The 21,221-nt window shown below is 40.8% G+C and overlaps 1 protein-coding gene across 4 annotated transcripts in view; it reads left to right on the top strand.

Moving 5' to 3' along the window:
* GCH1 (GTP cyclohydrolase 1) overlaps positions 1-21,221 on the top strand; it is a 101,017-nt gene that overhangs the window by 52,124 nt on the left and 27,672 nt on the right. Inside the window, exons 4-6 of one of the 4 annotated variants that reach the window (XM_023627771.2) lie at positions 5,817-5,848; positions 6,781-6,865; positions 7,816-9,986. The exons of 1 other annotated variant lie outside the window; for it this stretch is intronic. In XM_023627771.2, coding sequence (XP_023483539.1) covers positions 5,817-5,848; positions 6,781-6,865; positions 7,816-7,942 — 244 coding nt within the window. In that variant the 3' untranslated portion in view covers positions 7,943-9,986. Of the gene's footprint in view, positions 1-5,816; positions 5,849-6,780; positions 6,866-7,815; positions 9,987-21,221 lie in introns of those variants that run through there. 2 more of the 4 variants (XM_023627773.2, XM_023627772.2) reach the window with 2 other exon arrangements.

Below are 21,221 nucleotides of genomic sequence, written 5' to 3'. Positions count from 1 at the left end.
AAAAGGGAGATCGTACCCCACATTCTGTACTACAACTTTTCTTTTCTTTTTTTTTTTAATTAAAAATATTCTGAAATCCCTTGGACATTTTTTAGTCCAAAAAGTCCAAGTTCCTTTTAATGACTATATAGTATTTCTTTGATTAATATAATCCATTATCCAGTCTTTAATATAGATAAGAATAGTCTACAGTTTGAGACTATTTTCAAAAAAGGAGAAAAAATGCTTTGGTGAATGTATTTTTGTATATTTGCATACTTTGAGTCTGCCTGTGAGAGGAATTGCTAGTGTAAAATTTGCTGGGTTAAAGGTAGCTGAATTTTTGATATTACCAAATTGCTCTCCAAAAAACATCATACCAATTTATACTCTTAATAATAGATAAATGGTGTATGTTTCTCTACACTTTTGCCAACATTGGCTTACATCATTCTTTTCAACCTCTGCCAAACAGAGAAGTGAAAATTGGTACCTTTTGTTTTAATTGGCATTTCTTTAATGCAAGAGTGATGTTGAATCTTTTCAGAAACTTCCCGCTCTTAGCCTTTGCTAATTTTTCCATTGGGTCATTTGTCTTTTTAGGACTGATTTGTATGAGCTCTCTGAATGTGAAAGCAGTTAAGTCAGGTGCTGCAAATAATTTTTCCCAGCTTGTCAGTTGTGTTTTGATTTATTTTATAGTATTATTTTTCCATATAGAAGTTTAAACCTTTTATGCAGTAATAAACTCATGTTTTTTTGTGGCCTTATTTTATATTTACGTCTTTGTTCCATTTGGAATCTATTTTAGGGTAAGGAGGGAGGAGGACCCACTCATCGCTGTTTGCTCACCAGCCTCCTGCAGCAGCCCCCTTTGCCCCATTACCATGCTGGCTTCTTGCTTCTTGTCCTTGCTGCCGGTCTGCTAGGCCTTTCTTATGTTCCTCCTGCATTATCGTTAAACTTCTACCTCCTCCCTGCCTTTAATCTCTTTGGGTCCTTAAATCTGCTCTCAAGTGCTGCTAGGATATTCTTTCTAAAGTGTGGATTTCCTGCTGCTGCTCTCCGTAACTCTCCATAACATTTAAGCTGACTTTAGCTGACAAGTCCCACTCTGAGCTAGTTCCATCTCCTGCTGCTCTTTTGCTCTTTGCTCTGGCCACATTTGAGAATTTGCAGCCTGGTGTCAAGTCAAGCTTGTCAAGTCACGTTATATGAAGTCATCCAAAATACTCTTTAGGATTTGCAAGGGTTAAATTGTACCATCATGCATTCTTCCTGCAAAAGTGTCACCAGATGACTTTTTCAGTTGCCAGAGGAGGAGAGAAAGCATAATACAAAAGAGAAAACAGGGGACCTAGCACAGGTATTATAAGACCAGTAAGTGGACTATTTAAATAAGATGTCCATTGGTTATATCTAGTACTCAACTATGTCCCCTTTATTTTAATAATCAAAGCAGTATGGCACTGGCATATAAACAGATGCATCGACCAATGGAGCAGAATAGAGAGCTCAGAAGTAAACCCATGCATATATGGTCAATTAATTTACAACAAAGGAGCCAAGAGTATACAATGGGGAAAGGATAGTCTCCTCAATAAATGGTGTTAGGAAAACTGGACCCCTGTCTTACACCATATATAAAATCCACTCAAAATGGATTGAAGATTTGAACATAAGACCTGAAACCATAAAACTCCTAGAAGAAAACCTAGGGGATAAGCTCCTTGACATCAGTCTTGGTGATGATTTTTTGGACTTGACACCAAAAGCAAAGGCAGCAAAAGCAAAAATAAAAAAATGGGACTAGGTCAAACTAAAAAGCTTCTGCACAGCAAAGGAAACCATCAACAAAACGAAAAGGCAACCTACTGAATGAAAGAAAATATTTGCAAATTATATATCTTATAAGGGTTAATATCCAAAATATGTAAAGAATTCTTACAACTCACTGCTGAAGAAACAGACGATCCAATTAAAAAATGGGCAGAAAAATGGATAGACGTCTTTCCAAAAAAGACACACAGATGGCCAACAAATATATGAAAAGGCGCTCGTCATCACTAATCATCAGGGAAATGCAAATCAAAACCACAATGAAATACCACCTCACATCTGTTAGAATGCCTGTTATCAAAAAGACAAGAGATGAGTGTTGCCGCAGATGTGGAGAGAAGGGAGCACTTGTGCGCTGTTGGCGGGAAGGTAAATTGGTGCAGCCACTATGGGGACAGTATGGAGGTTCCTCAAAAAGTTAAAAATAGAACTACCATATCCAGCAATCCTACTTCTGGGTATATATCCAAAGGAAATGAAGACAGGATATCAAAGAGATATCTGTACTCCTATGTTCATTGTTCTTACCGAAAAAAATGGGGCTATGGATGTGTTAATTAACTAGATGGAGGAATCATTTCTCAGTGTCTTTGCATATCAAATCACGTGATGTACACTTTAAATCATCCGTTGCCGGTCTTCCTCTTTTTGCTTGAGGAAAATTGTCCCCAAGCTGACATCTGTGCCAATCTTCGTCTCTTTTGTATGTGTGATGCTGCCACAGCATGGTCTGATGGGCGTGTGTAGGTCCACACCAGGGATCCGAACCCGTGAACCCCAGGCCGCCAAAGTGGAGCACGCAGACTTCAGCACCACACCACCAGGCCAGCCCTAAATATCTTAAAATTTTTGTGTCAGTTGTACCTAAGTAAAGCTGAAATTTTTTTAAAAGCTGCACTTTGGAATTAAATTTATAGCCATAAATACTTTCATCATTAAATACAGACAACAAATAAATTAAGCATTCAATATTTTTTTAAAGAAAAAGAATTATAAAGCAAGTTTAAAGAACAAATGGGAAAGAAAAAATATTTAGAAAAATCAGAAAAGAATAGAAATCATAAATCGAAGTTGAAAATCTTGTATCATAGATTGCTTGGATGTATAATTGAGAGGATACATACTAGTATCTAGGAATGAGAGGCTATGTAACTAAAAATATGCTTTAAAAACTTTAAATCTTTGTGAATAAGTTTAAAAAAAAGCTGGAGAGAGAAGGGAATAAACGAAAAGTTAGAAAACTTGGATAAACTAGTAACCATTAGAAAAGTCAAATTAATGCTGGGAGTCGGGTGGGAGGTGGGGCTGGGCTCAGTCAGTTTAACAGCATTCTCTCAAACTTCCAAGTGACCACGAATTCCCATGTTATATAAGGCAGTCCAGAGCATGGGAAAACCTGAAAAGCTACACAAGTAACTGACAAAGCTGACAATCCCTTATAACAGAGCCTGATAAAGCTGGCTTTAGAAAAATTATAGACTGATCTCAGCTACAAATGTGGTTGTAAAAATCCTAAATGTCAAAAAAAGCTACTTTAGGGGGCCGAGCCAGTAGCGCAGTGGTTAAGTTTACACATTCTGCTTCGGCGGGCCGGGGTTCACCAATTCAGATTGCAGGTGTGGACCTACCTGCTGCTTGTCAAGCCATGCTGTGGCAGGTGTCCCACATATAAAGTAGAGGAAGAGGGGCATGGATGTTAGCTCAGGGCCAGTCTTCCTTAGCAAAAAAGAGGAAGATTGGCAGCAGATGTTAGCTCAGGGCTAATCTTCCTCAAAAAAAATAAATAATAAAGCTATTTTAACAGGCTACAAGGGGCTGGCCCTGTGGCCAAGTGGTTAAGTTCTTGCGCTCTGCTTCGGCGGCCCAGGGTTTCACCAGTTCGAATCCTGGGCGTGGACATGGCACCGCTCATGAAGCCATGCAGAGGCATCATCCCATATGCCACAACTAGAAGGACACACACTAAAAATACACAACTATGTACTGGGGGGCTTTGGGAGAAAAAGGAAAAATAAAATCTTTAAAAAAAAAAAAAAAAAAGTCTACAAGTACTGTTTTCATCGTGACCCAGGGAGGTTTACTCCAAGAATACAGAAAGTATGGAGCCAAAGTCCTGGTGCTGTCGTCTGAGGTCTGACAGGCCCTTAGTTGAAGTTCCTGGAGATGACAGGCAGGGGGAGGTTCGATATTAGAGGAGGTAACGCCTGAAAACATTTCCGGAGCACGCTGAGTATCAGTCTTCAGATTCAGGAAGCCTAATAAAGTCCAAACAGGACAAAATAGTGATACAACCTAGAAACCTGCAGAGTACATGTCCTCAGATATCATCAAAGCAGCCACAGAGAAGACTACTGCCTACGAGGTAACAGCATGTAGACTGATAGGGCAGAGAAATTGCAGTATCAAACTAGGCTTCTGTTCCCAACAAACACCTCTCAAGAAATTATCTTCAAGAGTAAGGGGGAAAATAAAGGTTTTTTTTAGGGGCTGGCCCCGTGGCTGAGTGCTTAAGTTTGCACACTCCGCTGCAGGCGGCCCAGGGTTTCGTCGGTTCGAATCCTGGGCGCGGACATGGCACCACTCATCGAGTCATGCTGAGGCGGCGTCCCACATACCACAACTAGAAGGACCCACAACTAAGAATATACAACTATGTACCTGGGAGCTTTGGGGAGAAAAAGGAAAAAAATAAAATCTTTAAGGATTTTTTTTAAATTCAGGGAAGCTATATGATTATCTTGAATGCTGAGAAGACAAATTTAACATCTACTCCTTACTTGAAAAAGAAAAATGCATAAGCTAGGAATAAGCCATTATAAACTGAGCTTAGGGACCCGGTTCACCACGTAATCATATTGTCATCAGTGCTCAATGACGGTTGCAGGAACCACCCTCCTTTGGCAGTAAGGGCTCTCTGCCAGAAACAGGCAGGCACCATGGGTAACGGTAAATGTTAGAGACCCTCCTATTAAAGTGTGGAGCACAGTATGGATGCCCAGTATTGCCGCTGTCATCTGATGTTGTCCCTGAAATTTTATTCGAGAAGAAGAAATGACGACTATGAGAAGTCATAACTAATTTTTAAATCAATGGCATCTCCTACTTATACAACAGAAATTAATCACCTGGAAAACTATCAGAAGTAACATATATAGAAATTCGACCCAGTAAGAAAGAGGACATATTTCCTATCTAGGAGCTGAAAAGGCCATAATGTGGATAAAGGCGCACGTTGTCAGTTCCATCTGAGCAGCTTAATGGGGAGAAGAGTCATAAAATGCCTCGTAGGTGAGGTGATCCTTAAACAGAGTCCAAATTCCTGACTAAAAGGCCGAATTTTAAAGAAAAGATCCTTGATGTGAATTGTTTTCCTCAAATGGGTAATTCGAGTGACCATCTTTACGTTTCACAGCTTGAGTAAAAGATGCTGAATGGGGAGAATTCGGCGCTGACAGGCAGTGTGATAAGCTAAGATCTGGGCTTTCGTGTGGGGTTGACGGTACTGAGTGCGTCGATGGACCGTCTTACAGAGAGATACCTCAACAAGTCTGTTCGTTCTAAGCTGATTGTCCTAATAGGTTTGGTTCTGTAGTGGTTATGATGGTCTGCTATTAACAAATAGTCTTTTTATTTTGAACTTGCAGCGTAAGCTCTGATTAGATGATGTGATTGATTAGAACTTGAGACGTGGCCTCAAATTGATGACTTGGGGGCTTTAAAACTCCCTCTCATTCTGCTCTATCTGAGAGCGGTTGCAGGTCACTCTCTCCTCTTTGGGGCCATGAGGAAGCGCATGTGTTGTGATGGTGGTCTCCTTTAGACCCTCCCTCTTCTCATTTCCCTGTGGTTTTTGTATCTTTCATCCTCCCCTGGTAAGCGTGACCCCTCTGCCCGCACCCGGCAATTCCTTCAATGAAGTCCTTTTAGTCTTAGGAGGAAGCTTTACCAATTCACCTCTAACAATTTATGGTTAACTAAAACAACTCATTCTTTTCTAGGATTGTAGAAATCTACAGTAGAAGATTACAAGGTAAACTTTTAAACTATTTTATTTACAGAAAAACATTTTTTCTTAAGAAAGAAGTATTTTTTGTTATTACAAATATAATACATATGACGTAAAAATCAAAACCTCATAGGAATATCAAACAGAAGGAGAAAGCGTGCTGTGTTTCCAGTCTGCAGAAGAGGTCCCTGTTGGTTTGCACATTCCTTCCCACAGTTATGCATCTACTGACATTTTATGGCCTCACACTGTATATAATGGGCTTCATTTTCTTTTTACCCTACTTTGTTTTCACTTAACAAACCTTAGCCTTTTTCCTGCATACGTGTGCCTATCGCATTCATTCTGCCGGCTGTTTAGCACCATGTACGGCTGTGTGGTGGCTTCGTTTGACTGACACCTGCTCTGAGGGATATTTGGAGATTTTGTCAGTTTTCAAATAGATGCAGTGCTGCAATGAACACTCTTGGATGTTTTCAAAGAGTTGTTTATTCAGCACAGGAGCTGCATTATTTAGGTTAAATGATTGGTTTTCAAAATTGCTCTAAGTACAATCTGATAATTGGACTGTGACCCCTTTGTTAATCCTGTTGCGAGCTGCTTATTCACTCGCTGCACTCCGCCTCCGTGGAGGTGCATGTTGTCGATAAACTGTGGCTCTCACTGCACACCCGAGACAGTCGCCATTCTGATCTGTTTCCTCCAGTGGTACTGGAAGGCGCCAGGGCTTCCCGAGCTCTCTCCAGCACCTGTACTGCAGGTGATGGAATTGCACAGGGCCTCCTGTGGCCCAGGCAGCAGACGCAGCAGACGGGTGACAGCTGGTAGCTCTCAGCTCTTAACCCTCATAGAAGTCTGCTCCTTAGATTTCAGATGTAGAAACCTAGAGACAGCAAAAGCTTCCAGCTATCTGTTTGTGTCAGACTCTTAATCTGAGCTCTTTGTCACACCCACAGTTCAAGAGCGCCTTACGAAACAGATTGCTGTGGCAATCACAGAAGCCTTGTGCCCTGCCGGAGTTGGGGTTGTGGTTGAAGCCACGTAAGTCTGTGTTTGCCTTTAACGCTGTCGTCATAGTGCATGAAAATGATACTCAGTGCTGCCCGGTATTTCTAGTACCAGGTGATGCCACACGATTGACACTGTCCCGTTCTCCATCTCCGAGCCTAAAGCCCTTTTACCTCTTTCACTTACTGCGTTGCCGTTCCAGGAACCAGGGTTTGGGAGACGGGTTTGGTTTGGTTTGTGGTGGGGGTTGTGGAGGTGTGGGGAGGCATAGCGTAAGTGCAGAGATGTGTACGGTCAGCAGCGTTTGCTGTCTCCCTTTGATGCCTTCTGTAGCGCTTTGTTGCTCTAAGCAGAGTTTTCCTAATATTTCGTCACACACTTAAAAAATAGAGCTAAGAATGATACAAAGCCCAGCTGAAGACACTTCTTTGAGTTAGAATGGATTGTGAGAACTGCACACATCTTGTGGCAGAGTTTCCATGCGTTCTTCTGGTATGGTGTGAGCTCGGTACTGTGTGTGCTGTCCGGCTTCCCCAGGGCGCTTAGACTCACTGTGGTCAGCGTTCGCTGGGTCCTGCCTGGCGAGACCAGCATACTTCGTATTTCTCTGAACACCTAAGCTAGCATAGTGCTGTCTTGGTCCTGAAGATGGATCAAGTAAGAATTCTGAATTTCTTTTTATCTAGAAGTTGTTGTCTCTCTGTAGACCCCCTTGTATCATTTTCACCTACGAAGAAAATTCCGTTCTTTCCCCTTCTGTTGGATGCATTAAGGACTTTACCACTGATAAGAATAAAAGCTCTAAGACTAAGCAACTTAAAAAAGAAGTTTTAGATCAAATTTGTCTAAGAAGTGATATTTGGACACACTTGGTAACTGTGAACTCAGTTTAATTCCATTTAATTTTTTGGCATGCTTTTTATTTCAAAAACCAAACCAGCAATTGTCTACTCCTTTAAACTCCTTGTTATCTTGTTTTGTAGACACATGTGCATGGTAATGCGAGGGGTACAGAAAATGAACAGCAAAACTGTGACCAGCACAATGTTGGGTGTGTTCCGGGAAGATCCGAAGACCCGGGAGGAGTTTCTGACCCTCATTAAAAGCTGAACGCCAGCGTGTGGTGTGCGGTCTGCAGATTGTGCCTCTAGGAAGGTTGTTCGTCTGGTCTTCACTGTACATTCCATTTTCAGTTGTTACAGATGCGAACTTTATTCCTCAGCACTAATTATGTTTACTAATTATTTATAGCAAGTCAAATAAAAATAATTAATAAAGGGGTGAGCCCCCTACTTTCTTCTTGCCACCTTTTAGTGGCAGCATTCAAGCAAACTGCCAATTGTATAAGTTACATGCACAAAACCACTGCCATTCAGAGAACCTGAAGGTGCTGGGAAGGGAGAAGAATTCGTGTGTTTTGTTCAAATAGTACAGTAATTTGGTTCATAAGAACAGCAGTGTCGGGAACGGGTGAGAACTATAACCAATGTGCTGTTTTTCTCTCCCCAAACAAAAATGGTATAGTGCTTAAGATAATTTATGGACAGTATGCAGCTTTGTTCTGCAAATTGAAAATCAGGCTCCACTTTAATCATGTGGATTAAACCACCAGTGACACTTTATTTTTTATATATTTATTCTTTAACTATCCAATTGTAACGCGAGTCACCAAGAGAAGGTGGTGGAATATCTATGTTTTTGGTTTTATGGTGAGTCAAAAGGCACGTTTCTACCTTCCAGTCTCTTTTAAATTTCATCACAGGGAGTTAGCTCCTGGAGTTGTTTACGAGTGTATTCTCATGTCGACATACGGGGATTTAGACATTTAACTCTCTGTGCCTTGATGAGAATATCACACCATTCAGAGTGTAGATACTTTTGCCTTTTTTAAAAAAGCTGTTATTTTATAAGACTTAGTACCAACCCTGCAAATACCCAGTCCTCCCAGTTTTACTTTTAGAATTTTCTTGGGAGCTTACTTTGTGTATCCCTTGTAGTTGCCTCAGAACTTTTTTTTGTCTTATCGAATATTTTTCTACATATTTCCGGAAACTTTTCAGAGTGTCCATCATTTTCAGGTTTGCAGAACCATAGCTTCCATGAGCCCAGAAGAATGCAGCACGAGCTGACTGTGGGCTGTTAGGAGCGACGTCCAGTGTCGAAGGAAAGCTGTATTGCTGGTGTCTGTGAAAATGTACCCTAATTTTCTGGAATTACCAGGAATTATTGGAAAATACTGGAAGCCCCTTCCTGGTTTCCCTTGTGATCCAAGTGGGTCTTGTCTTCAGTGTATCTGTGCTAGTGGCGTAGATCTTTTAGTCCAGGAAGTTGTTGCCTTATTAACGATTATCTTAAAATTTCCTCCACAGGGGCAGTGTGGGCCAAATTAAAACAAACAAAACCCTCAACCCCCCCCCCCGCCCCCCGCCAAAACATAAACACAGTTATTCTGTGGGGAGTCCCTCATCTGAAATGTTACCATAGTGCTCTTCAAATTTATCCCAGTACCTTAAGAAGAATTAACTACAGTGTTTGCTTTAGCTTCGGGAGCTCTGTCTCTGCCACTGTGATGCCGTTTGACTTACAGTGGGGCAAGATGGCAGAAGGGCTTTCTTAAAAAATTCTTCCCTACTTCTGTTTCCTTCATTTTTCTGTATTTGGAGTTTCTGAAGTACTGAGTTTCTGAAGTGGTAATTGATTTTGAGTTCCTTTTAAAGTGTGACCTGATATAACCATCATCCTGCTTAATATTTAGACATCTAGAGGTAGAATTGCGCACTCAACATGTCTGGTATTTTAAAGTAAAAACAGATGTGACTTGGAGGACCAAAGAAATCCATAGCTATGAATTCGTCTTTCTCAGATCGATTGTATGCCTTTGCAATGACTCTTTGTTCTGGCCTTTCCCAGAAGTGTTCCCATAAAGGTCTGTGTGTCCACTGGTCTGTGCAAAGTGATTACCTTCTTGTTTTACTCTGCTCTGTAGTACTTCAAGATTACTGTTTCGTATCCATGGTCTTGAGTCCTTTTTGGGGATTTTAAAGAATTTGATGCATTTAAATACACTGTTCAATGAAATTGTTTGAATTTTTTGTATGTGTGTGTGTGTTACTAAATTTAGTTCTATTTAAATTATTAAAGTGTTACAACTTTGTTCTTGTGAAAGTAAGTTCTTTTTGAACCACTATTGTGGATATATCAATAAATTCAGTTACTTTAATGGTATTCTGTTTTAGCAGATACCCCTTCTAAGGGCTTCTCTCAACCATCAAGCTATTAGAGTCCAAATTTGCCTCGGGCTGTTTCCCTTGGGTGTTTGGTTTGGTATTACTGGCCTCACCCTCCTGTGGTGATGAGAAGCGCGGATCTGGGGTAGGATGGGGGAATTTGAATGGCACTCATGTCCCTGTTGTCCTAAGCCTAAGTTTGGGTACCTGCAACCTCCTGAGAACTGGCCCTACTCTCGTGTGGGAGCAGCTGGGGCAGGAAGAGAGGGCTGGGGCAGGGAGGGGCAGAGAGTTTTCTTTCCTCTTCTAGGGAGCAGCCCGCCCTGGGCAAAGCTTCCAAGTAGGTGCGAAGGTTTTGCTGCCTCTTTCCTGTCCGTGCCTGGAGACCTCATCATTCCCGCTTCGGGAAGGTCTTCCTCCTTCCTGCTCCACCTGGGCAGAGGCCCCTGCCCTCACGGGCTGTCAGCGTGTCCAGGTGCTGGGGCACTGGAGTGGCCTGCTGCTCCTTGAAGGACCCCCTAGACTGCTGGGTAGTGAATCCAGTCACCCAGACTAGGAATACTTGCTGGCCTAAAGCATTCCTAAAACCGCCACTCACAGGTGTCACAACAATGAGCTGCTCAACGAAGCCCATGTTGCTACTCTGTGGCTTCTCACTCAAGAGTGATTGTCTGCGTTCCCTGTTTTGTCGCTTCAGTGGAAGAGCAATTGTGGGCGCTAAAGGTTTTAGAGAAGGCATTCCGTCAACACAGCACACGCGGATTCACCATGCTGGGCCTAGGTCCTCCTGCTGATGGGGGCTGGGTGGAGAGGGAGTCTCCATAGATGAGTTTGAGAGCGAAGTGTAAATACCTGACAGCCCCAACCCTCCCAGAGGCACTTTAGTTTAGTCCTTATTGTGGAGAAGAAACGTCCAACAGTAGGCAACACATGAGTCCATGACACCCATGTACCCATCACCCAGATTCAGTAAGTCTCAACTCATGGCCGTCGATTTCTCCATATCTCCCATTCCAACTGCATCAATTCAAAACAAATCCCAGACACATTTCATCAATAAATATTTCAGATTATCTAAAAGAAGAGGAATCACGTGAAAAAATTAAAATACCAGATATTATCACACCAAAAAGTCAATGCTTTAATATCGAATACCTAGTCAGCATTCCATTTTTCCCTTTTGTCTCAATTTTTTTTTTTATAGTTTTCTTGAGTCAAGGTACAAATGAGGTCCATTCATTGCAACTGGTTGATCTGGGTTTTTTTTTATTGTGGTAAAAAAACCATGTAAAATTTACCATCTTAACTATCTTTAACTGTACAGTACAATAGTAATTGTGTGCACACTGTTGTGTAACAGAGCTCTTGAAATTTTTCATCTTGCAAAACTGAAACCCTATATGCATTGAACAACGCCCCTTTTCCCCTCCCTCCAGCCCTTGGTAACCACCATTCTACTTTCTGTTTCAGAATTTGACTACTTTAGATACCTCGTATAAGTAGAATCATGCAGTATTTGTATTTTTGTGACTAGCTTATGTCACTTAGCATAATGTCCTTAAGGTTCATCCATGAAATGGCATATGACAGGGTTTCCTTCTTTGAAAGGTTGAAAACTGTTCTGCTGTGTATCCTGCATTTTCTTTATCCCTTCTTTGTCGGTGGACATTTGGTCTGCTTCTCCCTTGTGCCTGTTGTGAATGATGCTGCAATAGACGTGTTCGTGCAAATGCCTCCTCCAGATCCGGTTTGCACTTCTTTTGAATGTACACTCAGAAGAGGAATTGCTTTATCATGTGGTAATTCTTTTAAAAAATTTTTTGAGAAACCTCCATATTGTTTTCCACAGCAGCTGTACGATTTTACATTCCTACCAACAGTGCGCAAGGGCTCCAATTTCTCCACATCCTTGCCAAAACATTTTCCAGCTTTTTGATAGTGGCCATCCTGACAGGTATGAGGTAATATCTCATTGTGGTTTTGATTTGCATTTCCCTAATGATGGTGACATATTGACCATTCGTATATCTTCTTTGGAGGAAAGTCTGTTCAAGTCCTTTGCCCATTTTTTAATCAGGTTATTTGTTTTTTGTTGAGTTGTAGTTCCTCATACATTAACCCCTTATCAGATAAATAATTTGCAAATATTTTCTCCCATTTCATAGATTGCCTTTTCACTCTGTTGAGTTTGATGTAGTCCCATTTGTCTATTTTCGCTTTTGTTGTCTATGCTTTTGGTGTCATATCCAAGAAATCATTGCCCAGTCCAATGTCATGAAGCCCCTATGTTTTCTTCTAGGAGTTTTATAGTTTCGGTTCTTATGTTAGGTCTTTGATCCATCTTGAGTTAGTTTTTGTATATGGTGTAAGATAAGGGTCCAACTTCATTTGTTTGCACGTGGCTATCCAGTTTTCCCAACACCATTTGTTGAAGAGACTGTCTGTACCCCGTTGTGTAACCTTGGCGCCCTTGTCAAAGATCGTTTGATCATATACATGAGGACTGGTTTCTGGGCTCTCTGTTCTTTTCCATTGGTTTATATGTCTGACTTTCTGCTAGTACCTCATTGATTTTCTTTATTGTAGCTTCGTAATGTTTTGAAATCAGAAAGTGTGAGGCATCCAGCCTTGTTTTTCTTTCTCAAGATTGTTTTGCCTATTCAGGACCCTTTGAGATTCCGTATGAATTTTAGGATGGTTTTTTTCTATTTCTGCAAAAATGTCATTGGGATTTTGATAGGGATTGCAGTGAACGTGTAGATTCCTTTGGGTAGTATAAATATCTTTTTTTTTTATGAGGTTTTTTTTTTTTTTTTTGAGGGAGATTGGCCCTGAGCTAACATCTGCTGCCAATCCTCCTCTTTTTTGTTTTTTTCCACCAAGGAAGACTGGCCCATCTTCCTCTTCTTTATATGTGGGACACCTGCCAAAGCATGGCTTGACAAGCAGTGTGTAGGTCCATGCCGGGAATCTGAACCGGCAAACCCTGGGCTGCCAAAGCAGAATGTGCTAACTTAACTGCTGTGCCACCGGGCCAGCCCCTAGTATAAATATCTTAACAATATTAAGTCCTCTAATCCATGAACATGGGATATCTTTCCAGTTATTTGTGTGTTCTTTAATTACTTTCATCAGTGTTTTGTAATTTTCAGTATACAAGTCTTTCACCTCCTTAGTTAAGCTTATTCCTGGATATTTTACTCTTTTTTTTTTAATAAACTTTGGTGTTTTTTGAGCAGTTTCAGGTTCACAGTGAAACTGAGTAGAAGATACAGAGATTTCTCATATACTTCCCGCCCCTACTCTTGCATAGACTCCCTCATTATCAACATCCTCACCAGGGCACTACATTTGTCACAATTGATGAACCTACACTGACACATCATAATCACCAAAGTCTATAGTTTACCTTAGGTTTTGTTCTTGGTGGTGTACATTCTATAGATTTGGGCAAATGTATAATGACATGTATCCACCATTATAGCATCAGATAGAGCAATTTGACGGCCCTAAAAATCCTCTATGTTCCACCTATTCATCACCAATTTTTTTCTTTTTGATGCTATTGTAAATGGAATTGTTTTCTTAATTTCCTCTTTGGATTGTTCATCGGTTGATAACTTTCTTAAGTTTCTTTCAGGCTGTAGATTCACCTCTCACTCCCTCTCTCCTATGTTTTCCTACAATTTATTTGGTCATTTGCTTTTGGAGAAGCCCTACGTTCACCCCAAGGAATGTCAACTGCCAGAATGTGTGTGGCTGGCTGAATGAAGTGAAACTTCAGCTAAGCAGAAGAAAAAAGAGTTGTTCTCTGCTACAACACTTCTCCGTGTCCTTAAACTCCTGTTTTTGAGGCAGCCCAGGTCAGCCTGTTGCCGCTCAGCCCTTGTTTTATAACTCAGAGTCACCCTCCCAGTTATGGAATAGAGTTTCTTCTCCTTCTGGAGGGGTCTGTCCTCTCTGGACAGGCTTCAGTTTTAAAACATCTGCCGCACGGCTCCCTTGGCTTCAGTGTGGGGGGCTCCTGGGCTGCCCAGATTTGGGTTGAGGTGAAAGGATTATTATAGCACTGGAAATAGTGACTCCTACGAGACATAACATCACTTTGAAGGCCTGTCCCTGGGAAATTCCAAGGTTTGGGTTGGACTGTGGGAGGGCTTCGGTGTGTGACTTCTTCAGTTACGTTTCCGTGGCCTTCTGAGTGAGAATCCTAGTCTCTAGCTGACCTGGGGTGGGGAGGGAAGTGACACACCAAGTCTTGTATTTGAGCAGTTTCTTTCATCCTCTCCCTAATGGTGTAGTGATGACTCACTCGCAAGCCCTGTTGGGATAACTCCTAGTACATGCATTACACAGCCCTAATACATCCATCCATGTTTCCTCTTATTTCTACATTCTCCTGTTTAGCTTAAGCAATGTGTCCACGACTTTGACCTTTTGAGAAATCCTTTAACTTCTGGAACTGGCTGTGCTGCCCAGGGAAACATGGCTCGACTGTTGGTCAGCGTTGAGAAAACTGTGTTGAGGAAGTCCTGTGATGCAATGCCTAGGCGTGTAGGAAAGCCTTCTGTGAGACTGCTGCACTTAAGCTTTCTTGCTTTTCTCCTGATTTTAGGATGAGTTTCTTCTTCTCCCCTCTTTTTCTGGATCTTTTCATGTTTGAAAATGTGATGAATGAGTAGACAAATGAGATAGTTTTCTTTCTCATTTGTCTTTGTGGGGTTTCCCATTATATGTGTGATGATACTAATTTTTACAGTCATATTCTGTCTTGACTGGTAAATGTCTTTATGGAGATTTTTCTCTTTAAAAGGCCATTTCACGTCTAAAACCAAGGGGTAAATTGAATACAAAACACAAAAGCTAGGAAATAAAACTCAGTTTACAACGACTAGCAGGGACAACAGGACAATTTCATGTTGGTCATTTGGAAAGCACTTTAACCAAGGACAACTAATCTCAGAGCAAAATTTCTCAATTCTCATTTCTGGGTATTTCTGAAAGCTGGTTTGCCTGAAAGCAGGGAGCACGTGAACTGGAAGTCCTGATCTGAAGCTGACCTGACCTCTTGCGCAGCAGCTGTCAAAATCACCTTGTAATGAAGAGGTGGGAGGAGATTGACTTCTTATGTCAATGCTGGAATATTTTGTTAGCAGAATTTCCATATAAATTTAATATTTAGAAAACAGTCATAAAATAAAGTGTCTTGCACTTGAAGTATAGATAACTCAACAATGAGTTCTCATGGCCTTTTAAACTAGAACACTAAAATAGAGATGAAAATCACAGTGAAACCCCAAGTCCTGAGAACTGATAATTTATGTTTGCTGCATTTTAGTTTCTTGGGAATGGAAGAGAAGTCTTCTGGATTTAACATGTGTGAGCGTGTGTGTGTATGTACCCAATGTTCAATCTGGAAAAGTTGTTCTAGGGGGCTACCTTTTTTTGTGTGGTATATTAAACTTTTAATAGTACTTTACACAAGTGTTATTTTCTCAACAGCTTTCTTAAGTAAGGACAATTTCCAGTTTATCAGTGATCAAGTTGGGGCTCAGGGAGGATTAAATAACTTGCACCACTGCCACTGGGTTAAAGAGCAGAGTTCCAGTGCTGGCTCTGCATCTGTTGGTCTTTTTGTTAACCAGCGGCCCAGGCCATTAGCTCACCACCGCAGCTGGCTGATCCTTCCAGTTGACCTCTGTGACTCTGAGCCCTCACTCTTTTGAACTGGAATCCGATTTTTGAAGACTTATGCCATCAGCCCTCCCCCTTGCCCTCGAAAGTGCTGCTGGAAGTGACTTAAGATAGGAGTGTGAGTCGCCACGGGCAGTGCCACCTGGTCACACAGGCTGACATGCTCACTTTTTTTTAAAATTTTTTTAAAACTGGTAATACACGTACTCAGCACAAAATTCAAACAGCGTGAAAGTTTATTAAGGAAGAGCTTACCTCCACCTCTGCCCTCGAGTGAGCCAGGCAACCGCTATCGTCAGGGACATTTCATGAAATACTTTATTTACTATTATTGCAAAACAAAAACCCTTCTCTCCTCCATCAAGGCTGACTGTATGTCCTTCCTAACAGAAGGCTGTGTGGCTCTAAGGTAGGGTGTGGCGTCTGTAACTATCGGAATGCAAGTTCCTGTGTGATTATTATCTCGTGTTCTTTTTAAGTCAATGGTAGATGCTCTCTCGGAAAAATTGTTAGTGAAAATTTCTGCCAAGAAATGTGTCCACTTACAGAACTTTGACCACCTTGCCAAAAGAAAAGTACTTCCAGCTGAGTGTCTAAAGCAAAGGCTCTTTTAAAATTTGGTTTTCTTTCACTTTTCACCCTTTTTGAATAGGTAATACATTCGTTTGCATAAAATATAAAGTGCACAAAAGGATGTTCAATGAAAAGTCTCTCTGTCCCCAGCCACCCAGGTCTCCTCCCCAAAGTCACTGTTTTTTACCATCTTCTTATGTATACTTCCAAAAATATTTAAGGCATATACAAGCAAATTTGTATACACACACGATTATTTATATATTCTATATAATATAAATCTGTCTGCTTATTTAAATCAGAGATTCTTGACCATGTGTGCCCAGCAGAATCACCTGGGGCACTTTTAGACAATTCATGTGCCTACATCCTATGAAGACCTATTCAGTATTTGTAATTGTATTTTGAAAAAAATTGCCCTTGGTTATTCTGGTGGGCTCCCTCCACTTGAGAACTGCTAGCCTAAGATACAAGATTCAGACCTGTGGACCCCTCAGGAAGCCGCTGGGCTCAAGTCCCGGGGCTCAGGCCAGAGAACAGCGGCGTGGATCACTCCCCGTAAACAATCTTTCTGTCCTCCACTGTGCAGGGCGTCTGCAAGCACTCAACTGATAAGTCTAAAGGTAAATTGTCCCTTAAAAGGGACTGTCTCCAGCTTAATGTAATCAGTGCTGCAATTACCTGTGTATAAATAACTTATTCTCTGGTCTGATTTTTCTAAACGTATCCTGCTTTTTCCCCCCGATTTTTATAGTTGTTCATCTTGGAAACAGAAAATATAGTGAGGCACAAAGAAAAAGACTAGGTACCCATAATTATAGAGCCCAGAGATAACTACTGTTAACATTTGTTTTATTTTAATTACTTTTTGAATTGTGCAAATAATATGTGGACACTTCTGGAATATTTAAAGCAAACTGTTCCGACATTATATCATTTTGTCTGTATTTACTTCAGTATTATCATGAATGAATAAAGGATAATGAAGGACTTAGCTTGGGTGCGCGCGCACACACACACACACACAATTACATCCAACAAAAATTTACAGTGATTATTTAATATCACACCCATTGTGCATTGACCCTTTCCCAGACTGTCGCAAATTTCTTTTTAGAGTTCATTGTTAACACTCTGGTGTGTACTCGGCCAGTCTTTGCCCCCCTTTTCCGCATGTAACTGTCTGTAATACTTTGGGTCCTGTAAAGTACACTATCCTTTCCCTCTCTTATCTTGGTATCTTATACTGGTTTATCTTATCTCATAGTTTTAAGTGGTTACATGACATTCCATGGTAGAAATGTCATAATGTATTGATCATTTTCATAATGACGGGCTTCTAGGTTGTTTCCAGTTTTTTGTTATAAATAATGCTACAGTAAATGTCTCTGTTTCCCAAGGATAGAGTTCTAGTCATGGATTTACATCCTCCTTTCCTTCTTCCCCTCCCCCAAGTGACAAGAATGCGTGGCCGCAGATGAACCATGCACCCTCCAGCCCCTGAAATGTGTAGATATCCTCTTATATTGAACTGTCTTGTAGCTAAAATTTTTATAGCACCCAAATTAATTCCTTCTTTTACCTAGGGGTACTTTTGCACCTGGTTTATCTAAGCAGGTTCACATTTTTAAACAGAAAATTTTATTGAGACAGTTGTAGTTTACATGCAGTTGTAAGAAACACTACACAGAGATTCCTTGTACTCTTTGCGGGGTTTCCCTTATTGCTAACATTTAGCAAAACTATCATGTAATATCACAACCAGTATATTGACATGGATGAAATTCACTAATCTTATTTAGATTTCCCCAGTTTTACTTATACTCGTGTGTGTGTGTGTGTATTAAGTTTTATACAATGTTATCACACGTGCTTTGGTGTGTCCGCCACACAGTCGGGGTAGTGGACAGTTCCCACACCACAAGGATCTATTGTGTTGCTTTATTATCATCACACTTCCCTCCCTTCACATTTTAGAAAGATTCTTGAGGTCTGAGTTCTGCCTTCTGATGTTCCTGTTGTCTTTTGCCCTTTCTAATAACAGTACAAGAAAACACAGGTCATCTCATTAAAATAAATAATAATAAAAAAGACTAGGACACTGTAAAAAAGACCTTGCATTATGTATGGCTTTACTGAGACTAGCTAATAAATAAATGAGAATGCTTTGTGATTAGTGTATCAGTTGTTTGTAAACGAAAGGGTATGTTTTGAGGTTATTTGAAGGAGGAGGTTCTTCGGAGGGGCTTTAAGCACACACATACACCACACACAAACAGACTTGATAAATATTTCAAATTGCTTCCTGACGGGATTACCAGCACTGAGTATCATTTTAAAAATGTAACATATTATTAGGGGACAATATTTTCACTGTCTTACCTTTATGTTAAAGTCTTGTAATACTTTATTATCAAATTGGATCTCAAAGAGTTTTGCCGATATTCCCCTAGAGGCTATGGGGCAGACATTTCTTTCCTTTCCCTGGTTGTCCAATACTTTAGAACATTATTTTCAGCACAAGTCAAATATGAAGCTGCCGCATGTAGTATGCATACAGACTTGTATCTCTAACACGGCCGATCCTGACTTTACAGAAACCTCCCTCCCGGTCCTGACTTTGCAGAAACACTCCTCGTAGGCTGGAGGCAATGGTACTTTGCTTAAGGGGGTTTTTGGGCTAAGGGCAGACCTGAAGACTTTTGCTAAAATTATTTCTAAAAGGGACTTGCTCTAAATTAAAGGATACTTACCTTTTCTAAGTACAGCTTAATGAAAAATAATTTTATTTTCTTCAAGTGAAGGCGATCTCTGGGCGGAGGGCCTCTCAGTCTCTCTCTGAGAAATGGGCATATTCTTTCTGCTTGTCACTGGTCCAGGCTCTCCAAGTCATTGTGCATGCACCATGGCAGGCTGTCTTCTTTTGTAGGATCAGAACTTTTGCGAGTCAACGTGAATTGGGGCTGATCGACCTTTTATTATAAGGTGTCATTTCTGCTAAAGGCAGAGCATTCCTGAACCTGGAATTAAGGGATGATACACAACAATATAGGAATGAGCTTGGAATAGACGGGATGTAGAGAGCAGTGGGAGGGGTAGAGCGATAGATGATGGGTGGAATTAGAAGGGACTGTCCTCAGGCAAATGTAGCAGGGGGAGTTACTTGGGCCAGAAGTGTAATTTATGATAAATCATTGCCCGATTAGCCTGGAAAAGTTAACACAGGCAAAGCGTAGAAGATGCAATTTAATCGTAGCTGTTTTCATGCACGTTTTAGATCTAGAAATCACGTGTGGAGGATAAGCAAAGAAAATCAGATTCTGAAAGACCATATGGTAATTGCCATTTAAAACAATAATAGATGCATATATCCTTTGCACCAACAGTTCTCCTTTTGGGAATTTACCTTCTATGTGTGTTTGTATATGTGTGAAAGTGACAATTGTGTACAAGGTTGTTCACTGCAGCATTGTTTACAATAAGAAGCTCTTGTTTTTTTTTTAATTTTTGTTTTTGCGGATGTACATTATATTTCAAATTCTGTACACATTACATCATGTTCACCACCGAGCACTAATTATAGTGCATCCCCTCACATGTGAACCTAATCATCCCTTTTGCTCTCCCCCCTCCCCCCTTCCCCAATGGTAACTACCAGTCCAATCTCCAATGCTATGTGGTGGTTTTTTTTTGTCGTTTTTATCTTCTACTTATGAGTGAGATCATATGGTATTTGACTTTCTCCCTCTGACTTATTTCACTCAGCATAATACCCTCAAGGTCCATCCATGTTGTCACAAATGGCCGGATTTCGTCATTTCTTATCGCTGAGTAGTAGTCCATCGTGTATAAATACTACATCTTTATCCATTCATCCCTTGATGGGCACCTAGGTTGCTTCCAAGTCTTGGCTATTGTGTATAATGCTGCAATGAACATAGGGGTGCAAGTATCTTTATGCCTTTGTGTTTTCAAGTTCTTTGGATAAACACCCAGCAGTGGGATAGCTGGATCATATGGTAGATCTATCCTTAATTTTCTGAGGCTACTCCATACTGCTTTCCATAGTGGCTGCACCCAGTTTGCACTCCTACCAGCAGTGAACAAGGGTTCCCTTCTCTCCACACCCTCTCCAGAAGCTCTTGTTTTTAAGTCAGTTTTAAAGGCAAAGTGTGTGAGGTTTGGGTTGCGATTTTGAGAGTCCTTCCACCTGGACGTAGATCAGATTCTGACCCACGCTCCACCTTTATCTCTTGGGCTCACACTGAGCAAAGTGCTGAGGTTGGGCAGGACTCTTGGTTGGTTCTTGAGAACCCTTCAAGGCTTTAGTTAGCATCTCATTCTTTTTTTTTACTGAGGTAACACTGGGTTATAACTTACGTACATTTCAGATGTACATCATTATATTTCAATATCTGTGAAGACTACATTGTGTTCACCACCCATAGTCTAGTTGCCATACATCGCTACATATGTGCCCTTTTACCCCTTCTGCCCTCCCCCGTCCTGGCTTCCCCTCGGGTTCCCACCAATCTAATCTCTGTATCTATGTGTTTATTGTTGATTTTATCTTCCACACATGAGTGAAATCATATGGTATTTGGCTTTCTCCATCTGACTTATTTCACTTAACATAATACCCTGAAGATCCATCCATGTTGTCACGAATGGCAAGGTCACATCTTTTTTATGACTGAGTAGTATTGTATATATATGTCACATCTTCTTTATCCATTCATCTGTTGATGGGCACTAAGCTTGCTTCCAAGTCTTGGCTATTGTGAATAGTGCTGCAATGAACATAGGGTACAAATATCTTTTTGAATTAGCGTTTTTATGGTCTTTGGATAAATACTGACAAGTGGTATAGCTGCATCATATGATATTTCTATTTT

The sequence above is a fragment of the Equus caballus genome, chromosome 24 (assembly GCF_041296265.1).
Source record: "Equus caballus isolate H_3958 breed thoroughbred chromosome 24, TB-T2T, whole genome shotgun sequence".
Classification (NCBI taxonomy): Eukaryota; Metazoa; Chordata; class Mammalia; order Perissodactyla; family Equidae; genus Equus; species Equus caballus.
The sequence above is the reverse complement of the archived record's forward strand: the minus strand, read 5'-3'. Positions and strand labels throughout refer to the sequence as shown.